Genomic DNA, 12,430 nt, shown 5'->3' with positions numbered 1-12,430 from the left:
GTAGTTTCCACTGTAATCGCGCTAACGAGCTAGAGCCGCCTTTTCTTCCTCCGTTTCCTACGAAATAAAAAGATCTCGAGGAAGCTCGTTTGAAGGCATGCTAGCACGGTGATCGCAAGCGCGCGGTGTGCAAGTCGCTCTGGGCCGATGCCCCTGTGATTCCGTTAATGGGACCTGCGTGTTCTCGGAACAAAGCTGATCATTCGCCGCCGACGACTGTTTTAAACGGTTAAATGTAATGACAGAAATAGCAACTCTCTTGAGGGAAAATTAAACGAACATGACTACGAGTATATATAGTTGGATAAATGAGAGAATACACAGATAAGATTGATACGTATAAAGAAACTTTCACAGTGTTCTAAATATTATCGTAATGTAACGCATATACATATATGCACGTGTACTTGTGGAATAACCTTGAAAAATCAAACGTGACCAGCGAAAAAACTGGCCACGGATTCTGTTTGGTGCTTTTAGACATGGACCTGACCGTCTAGAATCTAGATTATAAATATTGATCCTGAGCGTCCTTCAGTCTTGAGTACACTCGAGAACTCCCTCTTGTCCGGCATTTCTATACCGAGGTTGAGTTCGAGGGGGATTCTTCATGGCGAAATTGAAATCGGAGAGGTTCCTCGTATACATTCCACTAGAAGAAGAATCGGAGTCGTACGAGTTAAATTAAAAACTTGGCCTATCTAGTTTCAGCGAATCTTGTCTCTATATCGATAGACAAATTCAATGAAAATTTTTATCAAATACGCAGTGAAAGTAAGAGACTAACTGTTGACTCGAAATAGACGCGAGTAATGTTAGACATGCGAAAAATAGAAAAACAACTAAAAATGTAATACGTATATCGAATTTTATATGGCACAAAACTTTTTTAGAATCAGGGGATACCTTTAATAGATTTACAGTGGAAGATGTAAAATCTTTCTAGTTGAAAAGAAAGTAAAGGCGATAAAGGAAGGTCGCCGTGGAAGTTGCTAATTCCAACAAGGTCGAAGGAGCCGGGCTTAGTCGAAGACCGCCGTCGGGTTTTAGGCTTTCCGTTCCCCTGGCACGTCTTCGTGGCCTCTAAACCGGTTTAACCGAGCTCTCGTTAACTTCGTTACCGCTAATGCCTGTTGCAATGTGACTAAGTGGCTATTGCTGCTTTGGGCGTTCTGGCCCTGAGGCCTGCGATCCTTTCCCAATTACTTTACTACCGTCAAAGTCGCGATTCCATTAATCAATTAACACGAGTTATAAATTTATCAGCAAAATCGTCGGTACCCGAAATAATTAAATATATAACTTGAAAATGACTTTTCACTGTTTCAGAAAATCTTATAATTCTCAATTAGAATTTATAATTACTTACGATTCTCTCACTAAATATTCTATTGTAAATTTTGCGCGGTAAAATTACTTATATTATTTTATTTTATATTATATTATTTTATTATGTTATTTTTAGATTTCCAAGTATTAATTAGCAATTATAGTATATTTTAGTATATTATAGTATTATTTTATAGTATATTTTAGTATATTATAGTATTATTTTAGTACCGTTTATTTCAATTGTTTATTGGTAAATATAATCCGTGCGCTCGTCGGTATCGCGGATAATATAAAGGGTCGCTCTTAGAAATCGTTTTCCGATACAGCGTGTACATAGTTACGCGCGTTCTTCTGTGTGCGTGTACTCGAGCATACGCGCTCGTCGACATGTCTTACAGGCCGTAAGCGACCAAAGGAATGTCCAGTTACGTGTACTCGTAATCGTTAAAGCAGAGGGAGACAGGTGAGCTCGGTGGCTTTGAGGGTATCGCGCAAATTACAGATCCAAGGACGAGCGTCCTAGAAATGCCGCTTTGCGTAAAGCCAAAGTCTGATTAAGTGAGGCATTTTAGTATGCCATGAGTGCATCGCTTTTCGAAAGCTCGTCACTCAAGACTTGAGGAATCGAGAAGGTTGAATCGCGGAAATACCGGTGGGAAATTCTGAAGATGCTACTCCGATTTTCTCTTCATTTGATTTCGTCTTTATCATTCCGTTATATGATTGATGCATTATAAGTAAGAGTAAATTTACCGTCGCACGCTTTAATCTTTGCGTTTTATTACTCTATCTTTCGCGCATATTAAATTTCAAGCGTTACGTAATTAGGGTTATTTACCATGAGATGCTGTATCGCGAAGATCATTGAATTAATTTTATATCGTATAGTATCTATTATTTATATATGACGAATGTTTTTATCTTTTATATGATAAAAATGTTCCCATATAATTCCTCTGTTTTTCGAACAAACATGGAAATTTCAAGATTCATTGTCTATTGTTATATTTTATATATTGTTATGTATTGTTATATTTTATATATTGTTATATTTTTACCTGTACATTTATATACAGCTATTTAAAAGTAATTCATAAATGTTGTAACAAAAATTAAAATTATTTGTATATTTTTTTGTGCAAATAATTTAAATTAATAATGAGAGTTTTACGATTAATCAAATAAAATCAAATGCAACATGTTATTATTTGGATAATTTTCAATTATGTGTATAACAAAAATATATCTTTATGTACTTAATTGAAAATTATTTAAATAATATAGTGTTTGATGTTATTTTAACCGAAAAAAATTTCATTAATTTATTAAAATTACTTTCGAAAAATAAAATGAATGTAAATATTAGTTTTCATTAGATTAAGATGACTACACGTTTGCGAATTACTATAGATGGGAGAAGCCCATCGTAAAAGACTTCGGAACTCTTTGATGATAATTTATCTCCCTTGCTCTCTATCCGTTCTCGCTCTCGTCAGCGTGATTTATGGGACAGCTCGGGAAGATAAGCGCACCCACGAGACGCTTCTGCATCACTAGTGATCGTCGATCTGTTGTCACATAATCGGTATTTACTGTACCGTTGACACGATATATTCATGTGCATATTAAAAATATATAATTTTATTATTACATTTCGTTCGCAATAATTATACATGTCAGTTATTTTACAGTTGTCGCATGACATTATCACCAGTCGTGAAACTTCTTAATTTAGTACGGCTTATTTGGATCTTCGTTGCAAGCTAGTAAAAAAGTAGTCGGAAAGTACGGATATTGCGCGCGGTATACATATTCGCCTTTTCTCTAGGTGAGAAACTTTTGATTTACGATGCACTGCCCGACCAATACCAGCCGGTTGCCGCGTTGCTGCTGCAACGGCACAGTAGAAAAGTTTTCTGGAGACCAAGAACGCGCTCTATTAGTACCATTCGTTATTTTGTTTCCTCTCCGGTTCGTGTGTGCGGGAGGCCGTATAAGAAAAGGTTGCGAGAGAAGGAGGAAGCTCCGCGGCTCCCGCGCCAGAAGGAGGCGGAGTATCCTCTGGAAGGATATCCGCCGGCGGTTCCAAGAGACTCGGATAGTTTTTCGTCTCGGGAAACTGGTTATTGATACTGCAGTGCGCGAACTTTCCCGGAACTTTCCTGGCCCCGCCCGGAGTGCTCGTCGGGCTCGAGAAAAGCACGGCGATAAAAACATATTTGCCCGAGCTCGATGTTAACAACCTCCGCCGTCGTTCCTTCCACGTTTGTCATTACTGCCGCGTGTGTCATTACGCGCCGTTCGAAAATTCGCTCACTTTGACACGTTACGTACGAATTGGAAAGAGAGAGAGAAAGAGAGAGACACGCGATTCATCAAATGTTTCCATAATTGCTCGTACGCTCTAGTACTTTACGAAGAACCTTGGCCAGTCGCCAACCATCGTTTCTCTCACTAGGCAGACGTCGGTTTATATTTATAATCCAGTTAATCGCTGCTCTGTATTTTAAGACACGACTGAGCTTTGCCTTCGCCCGAAAGTTTAATCTTTGCAAAATTTAGGAAGCTGTTTCATTTGCGAAACGTTGAAACTTTTGCGTGTGTATATATTTCAAATTATAAATGATAAAAATTATATAATTAATCGACTGAAATGTCGTGCAATTTGTATTGACGTTTTTTTTTGTATTTCTGTTGCAGAATCTAAGTGCTAACAGAATGGATACGTCAAGAGTTGGAAGAATGGTGGGCTTGCTTTGGTTCGCCTTCTTTTTCGCTGGAGTTTTGGCCGAGGGAACCTTGGAAAAGTTACACGAAGGTGAGTACTCGCTTAAATTTTTTGATCTCTAGCAACACTTGTTCTCGATTTCTAAATAAATATTTTCCTGTCTCAATTTTATTTCGTATGAAAAGAAAAACAGAATCTAAAGAAGTCCGATCATTCACCATCGTAAAGATTACTGTCCCTTCAATTGGGTATCGCGAATATAATGAAAAACGTCGTTATATCGCCACGGTCGTTTAATGCAACGATACTGACAGCACGGTAGTGCTGATGATAAATTTCAATTTAATGTATTGGATATTCCACCTTTGAAGGCTCGTTAGCGTAATAACCGGTTGAAGGGGCGTGACTGGTTTTTCGCAATTATATATTTCCCGACAGAGCATACTAAGCTTCTTGATAAATGATCGGTATTTATTAACGTTTAATACGGTTTAAAAAGTGAAAAAATATTAATTATTAAATATTTTCATATCAAAGTATTAAACGAAATAATCGGAATTGTCCGATATTATCGATAAAAGTTTCAATTTATTGATAATGAATATATGTAGATAATTTAAATATATATATATATATATATATATATATATATATAATCTACATATATTTTATAACTCTATAAACTATAAAGCTAAGGAACTGCAACATGTAAGAATGAATGACATTCGCAAACAACATCAGTCAAAAAAAGCATAGGAAAATACATAACGCAACATGTGAGAAACGGCAATCGTCTTGCTGCAACATTACAGTCAGTGGCAAGAATGCAAGAGAAATGAGCGCTCGTCTGTGAGTGATTCTGATGCGGTATCCTATCGATCGCCTGAATTTCCTGCCTCGCAACACGAACGAGCACAGTTTGTAGAAACGAGAGATAAACGTCTATCTCACTACTAGTCCGAGAATGGGCAGTCGTGGCGGGGGTGAGTCGGGTAGAGGACGATGCCGCCTCGGCAGAGACGAAAACGAAGAGAGATGGAGGGGACTTGTAAAGTATCGGAGAGAGACGAGAGCGACAGAGAGAGATGGAGATCGAGAGAACAAACGGAAAAGGGGCGAGGAGGAAAAAAAAAAGACAATGAAACACAGAGATGGAAGAGAACAGCAGCGGAGAATGAGGCGTGGAGAATGAGCTGGTTGCAGAGCGAAAAGCTACTTTAAGGCGTATTCATAGCCACCTGTCTGTGCCTTGTTCTCTTTCGCCTCCACGTTCGCCTCGTTATCCTGATTTCGCGCCATCGCCGCGAGCGAGATGCGAGAGGAGAGTGTAACGTTGACGATCGCGGGATACCGCGAGAGAGCACCGTATGATTTAGCCGTAAATTCGATCTGCATAACAAGGCCGTGGATCGCTCATGAATAAAGTCATTGGTATTTCGATATTAATCACGCCTCGCCACATCACGAACGAACAACCAAGTCAGTCGCGTCCACCCTCGTTTTTCATCTCTCGCCGCGTTCTCCGCTATCGATTATTGGCGATTAAACGAGCTATTGGAAATTCTGATTTTTCAGCTTGTTCGAGCGGCGCTTTCTTCGACATTTAATTGCATCTATTGTGTTTGCGGATGCTCGCGCGACATAATAATGATTCATATCGCGTTTAATGCAACTACTATATATTCGCGCCTTTCCTCTGTTTATGTATTTAGTATATTTATAGACGACATTTCGTTTGCGCTCTCTCTCCAATTTGTGTTAGAATTATATAAATATTGGATGAGAAATATAGTATTTTCGATATATTGCTTTTATGGACACAAATATCAATTTCTACATCTCATTCTCGTCTAAGGTTAACGTAATCATTTGCATAGCTTTTAAAGAATTTATCTACGCTATAACAATGATAATTAGAAGCTTCGGAGACCGATTGGGAGGATAGATTGCGGGTTTTCACATTATAAGTGACCAACGCGCAGGCTAAAGCGATTTTACCGAGTTTTCTAGAGAGTTATCTATCGCGGTCACAGTAGGTAGCATAGATAGTGTATCTACGCCTTCCGGCTGATAGATTCTTCTGCTCCTCTCTCTCTTGTTTCCCCTTTAATTTTCTGCTCACGAGCATAGGGTTATCTCTCTCTTTCTTCCTCTCTCTCTCTCTCTCTCTCTCTCTCTCTCTTTACTCTCTGTGAGATTCAGTAAGCCGCGTTGCAACTTCCGATTGAATAAGCATCACTTCGCTTCCGCTTCCGACGATGTAGCCTTTGATGCAATACCTACGTTATTGCGCCTATTTTTTTCCTACTCTACTTTTACATTTTCTTTGTCGGTACGATGTATCTGTCGCCTTCCTGCTGACCATTCCGCGTCATCGTACTAGATACTTCGTCTGGATATATATCTTTCTTTCCTGTCTTCCTGGTAGCATTGTGCTTTTCTCCTGAGAAAGACCATGGTTTAAATCTTGTTGAAACTTTGTATCGCGAGAGGAAATAGATTCCGACAGAAAAGGAGATAAATATTTCATTTAGACGAGTTTTTTACTGCCTTTTATTTTTCAGATAAATAAATCGATATCATAATTACATCGAACGATTGATACATCATCGTCTATATATATCGTATATTTTGGTCATCGTGGTAAAATCGGACTATCTAGTACATTTTATCGCGTCCAGAGGAATGACATAGATATTACTCGCGCGAAGAATGAAGAATAGCCACAATTATACGCGACAGCGAGAAGTGACATCGCGATTCATCAAACGGCATTAATCTCTCTCCGTCGCGAGTGAGATAAGGCTATGCTTTTTTTGCTCACGCGAATACACGCACGTCCCGCCGAAGCTTTGTTCCTCTCGCGCGCGTTTCGTGGATTCGCCGATCCTGCTTCCGGCTTCCGGTAGACTTCCGGCCTCCGTAGCACCCGTGAAAAATTGCATTCATCCGTCGACAGCGTAGCGTGCCTCTTTCTGATGACGTGAGACGCGACGGAATCTCTTTTTCCGCAGAGGTTCTCCGTCTTTCGCAATTTCGCGCAATCTCTAGCGACATAGCGTCAATCTTTTTCTTCCATTTTTTTATCAATCTTCCGCGCATGTACTTCCCTCGTCGATTCCTATCGTGTCGTCTTCTCGTTACTCTTCGCTCTCTTTTTCTCTCTTTTTCTTATACCATCGCTTCGTTCTTTTTGCTCGCTGGAGCTGTTTTCCTCTTCGGGCCAGATCACATCCATCATCCGCGGCAACCAAATCTCGGCATTTGTTGAGGTCTTCATCCTCCGACTCTACATGGTCATAGCGGCTCCTTTCAGCATCGATGAGAGGGTCGTCGGTGACGGGTCTGGCCCGATACCGTTTTACCATGTACATTTTCACATGTCACCAACTCAATTTCGTATTATTTGTGATCCATATTTTATTCGCTTGCTCTCAAACGATGTTTGCGTTCGTATATAAAATACTGGTATCTAGAAAAGCAATGTATTCGTGAAATCTCATCGATTTAAAAAAATATCCAAAAAATATCAAAATATTGAGTAATTCGAATTAAATGCCATGATATTAAAATTGAGAAAAAAGGTAATGGATCTAGATCAAGGTTGAAAAAATTTTGATATCGACTATCATTATTACATTGAATTTTATATTAAGTTTTTAAAATAATATTTTTTTTTGTTTTTAACATATTTAAGTTCATTAACATATTTCACAGTGATATTTTCGTAACTGACATAACGAGAATAAATTCATTATCAGAATTTCTTTAAATATAGTTAGAGGTTTCCGGCGAGATTCAATCACGTGATTTTGCTGTATATCAGCGATTGGAAATCACTCTCATCGTTAAGCCAAATTGCGTTTCTAGATTGTCTCATTATCTCGAACTATTCCAGACACCTCGGTCCCCAAATTAGATAAGCCAGAGGATCGAACTAAAATTCGTGTTGTGAAAGCCTGGTCCAATTATCAGTATCTATGGGATTGCGAAGCAGCTTGTATACCTTTATTATGTTAGGCGATACATTATTAAGACTGGTAGCTCAATTTATCTCAACATGTATTCATACACGTTTTCGGTCATGTCAAACATGTCGAACATTTAAATACGATTGATTTATACGAAAACGATAATCGAATTAAATCAAGATTAAAGAGACCTCATATATAAAAGAGTTTATTACACTCTGCTCTGTTTATAAATACATCGATCTTAGGAAATCAATAAACAAAATACATGTTTAATCTTTCACAATCTTATAATGGTAAATGTAGCAATACGCAGAACTATTTTTACACGATAAGCTTAAATATATATTCAAATATATATGCCAAACATATAATATGCATATATTTCTAATGAGATTATATTAAAACTTGCGTTCATCTGTAGCTATTTAAGGAAACAGTAAGGAGAAAATCAATACGCGAACAGAGTTAAATGGTTAGGCAACGAATGAGCTTAATAATCGTAACAATGAACGGGTCAACGGGCCAGCGATACAGTCTACATTTTGTGCCGTAGTTTTCTACGTGATACGACAACGGGTCATTGGCATAATGAAGAAACTTGGCGTGGGGTTCTCGGCGAAGAGAGAAACGCGGAGAAAGATTTCGAGCCAACTTTTTCTCGTCGCTCTCGCGCGACGACGCGCGCGATGCAGGCCAGTAAGACCGACAAGAATAACGAGGAGGACGACGAAAAGTTCGAAAATTCGTTGAGACGACGCCAGGGTTAGCGATAGGACAAAGAGGGACACGGAATGGCGGACCCAGCGGCACGTTTATCTTGCACTTCTTGCGGCCTTCACCGCTCGCTCGTTCCCTACCCTGTATCCCTCTGCGACCGCCACCTCTCTCCCCCTTTTTCGCTTCGCCTCCGCTCTCCTCCTAGCTACCGTTTGTTCTTTTGATTCTTTCCAGTCACTTCACCGCCATTGCCATTGCTCTGCCTGGCGTTGGCTTCCAAAGTAACCCCCCGGAATCCTTGTGGAAAAGTTTGGTTATTTAATTTCCTACCGCGCGGTTCGCTAGAGTTCTCTCCCCCCCTCTTCCTCCCTTCTTTTATATCTCTCCGGGCTCTCGCTCTCCGCTATTCTCTCCACATCCTTCTCGTTTCGCCGTCACTCATGCTACGAAACCGTCCGCTTCTCCGCGACGGACGACCGTTATTTCTTGTCGAGCTCTTTATTGTTAGTTGCGGGGAATAACTTTCCAGAAGGAAAGATTTGTCGCGCGTGATCTTTGCGAAAGACAGATACGCCAGAAGCTCCGCTATACGTATTCATCTCCAGCTCTGAAGATATTTCTGCGTATGTATGTAATTCTTTTTTCATGTTCCCGCAGTTGAATAGCTCGGTCTTCTTTTCAACGTTACAGCGATTGTACGGAAGATTACCTCTTTTTACATAGAACAGCGGGTAGGATATCCGCATAGAAAAATCTCGAGTGTACGTATGTACGTACACGTGTATACCCAGCAAGTACATAGATCAGGTAGCGTTAATATCGAGCCATTCCCAAATCTTTCCAACCAACCCGATGCCATCTTTTTCCGTCATCGACCCACATTGCTTGTTTTTATTCAAGCCTACGACCGCTTCGACCTTTCGATTGTGCCATTGAATCGTCGCGTTATCCAAACGAATCTTTTCGAATAAGGGTCCGCCGGCGAGAGCACATTCCCGGATATTCGCCAGTATATACAACGCTCTCCATGGTTCGTTCGCGACAGCGACTGTGATCCGGATACGCGCGTGTGAGCTTGTGCGTATACGTATACGAGCGACGCACGCATGTGGATATAGAAGCGCCGGCGTATAATTCAGTTTTACCCTGAAACGACTCATTTATATGCGTTCGTTTGATTGAATCTCTCCCGCGTGGTACCAGCGCTCTCTCGTTCTCTTTATCTCTCCCCCTCTCTCGCTCTTTCTCTCTCTCTCTCTCTTTCGTTCGCACCCTTCCTGCCGTTCGCACCCCGATAGTCGCCTCTTTTCGCTATGTGCGCACGGCCTCTTCTCTCCCTTCACCCTCGTCAACGCCAACGCGGTTAGCTGTTTCAATTTCCCCTCGCCGAACAAAACTGAAAGGCGTACCTGTCGTCTATTCTGTTCGCTCGTGGTTCTTTTCGTTTTGCTCGCCGTTCGTCTCTTCCTTTTCCAAATTCGTTATCACTCGCGTGTTTCTGCCATTTCGCGCAAACGCCGCATCGTCCGCCTACATGACGCGCATATCATTATTACGCTCCACAACATTATTGTTGACCATAATCACGTGGAATGCAATCGAGCCTGTGGTTGAGTAATGGTGCGTGCGTTTGAAACTGGTAGTAAACCGCGAATATACAGAGGAAACGCTAAAATTGAATAGTAACGATATTTGTGAATTTACCTATAAATGTTGCAAAAATTTCGATAATGTATACATTTTTGTGAAGCGCGGGAGTTAAATCTCGGGAATGACGGAACAATATTTCTAAAAAGTCAAAACGAAATTAAAGAGACGGGCGGCAAATGTTCATCGTCATTTTTCAGTTAACGCTTCTGTCTAGTTCGAGGTGGAAATGCGTGAAACACGGACGATTATACGAGAGAAAATTCGATGGGAACTGAGCTCTACCAGCATAGGGAGATACGGAGTGGATCCCCGCTGTCGTATTTTAGGGTGTACACGTAATGCAATTATACCTTCACCCTCCGGCCTCGGGTTCATGAATATCAACGCTCGTTTGATTTGTATAATGTCGAGTTATTGTTCCGGAATCGAAACATCGGAAAGGGAGCGCGTTATTCCGGTTCGAGTATCAGCGAGAGATTCGGCGAGCGCCAAGATATTCGAAGCAAAATTATCTTTCGATTATAACGGATGCGTAAATTCACACAGGTATTTATAGGAGGAGAATATATTTCGCGAGACAATATGTTGCGAATCGTTCGGACCGATTTATAAGAACGCTCCATCGAATGCTTGATAATTCTCGCCGTCTATTCGCTTCACTTTAATCATGCATCTCGATCTGAGCGATTAACCGGCCCGCAGACACGATTAACGGCAATCGTCCCGAGCGTGTATACGATGGAACCACGATGGGAATTAATAACGTCACTAGTACGATATCGAATGTACCTGCTGGTCCGCGGCTTTTGGTAACCATTTGCAACGCCGCGGTCTAAATGCCAATAGGAACGATATTACTGTGCACAGTGTGCGGTCGAAAGCGTCCGACCGTAAACATTTTATTTCATTTCCACGCTCCTGTGTCGTTAAAAATTCAGTACAACGGACACTCGACTAGGAGATCTCGCGCGCATAAAATTCGGCGATTGACTGACAGAATACGCGCAAGAATAGAAAGCGCAAAATTATTATTGTCAAAGTTTGAAAGCGCGACGCGCATCGGAAGTTTCCTGACGAGTCTTCCGATAAGAGTAATCACTATTTTATCGATATGTTTTAAGCTTTCCGGGATTACAGACGCATCGATCTTTCTTGTCGGCCACTCGATACTCCGGTCTGTATTCGGCATTCAATTGACAGTTCCAAAGCCCCAAAGTTCCATACCGGCGGGACATATCGATCGCGTCCGCGCGCCACAAAATGCTCTCCAGGATGGACGGTTTATTCCGGCTGCTTGCTACCGTCCAATGACTAATTACTTCAGTTAACTGCTCGTGAAAAATGCACTACTGCCCGAATACCCCGAAAACGGAATGTATAATCAGGCCGAATTGGTCGGGGCGAGAGAGAGAGAGATCGGGGACAGGAGAGCAGTCAACTGACGGCGGGGACGCACGTTTCGAGCGAACGTCACACCGCGGTAATCACTGGTAATGCAGATGGCGGCTCGCCGATGAACGGCATTGACAATCAGCTATATAATTAGAGGCCTCGCCCACCAATTAAGCCGCATTCATCGGGCGCGATCGCCGGATTGCGCGAGTGTCTGCTCGCGAAAAGTCTGCGGACGGTAAGCGCGAGTTAATGTGCGGCGCGAGCAATGCTCGTTAACGTAATTATGCATTCGACTATTTCGCTAATCATCGGAATCTATGTTGCATTCCTGCGAGGGAAAAAAAACGCATATTGCGCGTACGGTAGCTACGTCGATCACGAGCGACAGACCGCGGGTTCGTCGCGATAATTATTATTACTAATACCTAAATGCGGACGGATCGGGCGCGCTATCTAATGTCCTTCGTAGCCATTCGATTAATTCGAAACTCTCGCGGCTCCACGTATGCATTATTCTCACCTGGCGGAAGATAAACGTCGATATGAGGATTTCACATCGCCGCGACATATTGTCGTGACAGGCGCTTCCTGCGAGATCCATTTATATAGAACTAACGCGGCTAATATTTCAATG

General features: G+C 41.4%; 1 protein-coding gene across 1 annotated transcript in view; it reads left to right on the top strand.

Annotated features, from left to right (window-relative positions):
• The window catches only part of LOC105248823 (semaphorin-2A), a 260,142-nt gene that overhangs the window by 99,605 nt on the left and 148,107 nt on the right, over positions 1-12,430 (top strand). The window contains exon 3 of the mRNA XM_025411511.1: positions 4,033-4,150. Coding sequence (XP_025267296.1) covers positions 4,033-4,150 — 118 coding nt within the window. The remainder of the gene's footprint in view (positions 1-4,032; positions 4,151-12,430) is intronic.

The sequence above is a fragment of the Camponotus floridanus genome, unplaced genomic scaffold (genome assembly GCF_003227725.1).
Source record: "Camponotus floridanus strain SB8 unplaced genomic scaffold, Cflo_v7.5 scaffold4, whole genome shotgun sequence".
Lineage (NCBI taxonomy): Eukaryota > Metazoa > Arthropoda > Insecta > Hymenoptera > Formicidae > Camponotus > Camponotus floridanus.
Note: the sequence above shows the minus strand (reverse complement) of the source record. Positions and strands in the feature narration are given on the sequence as shown.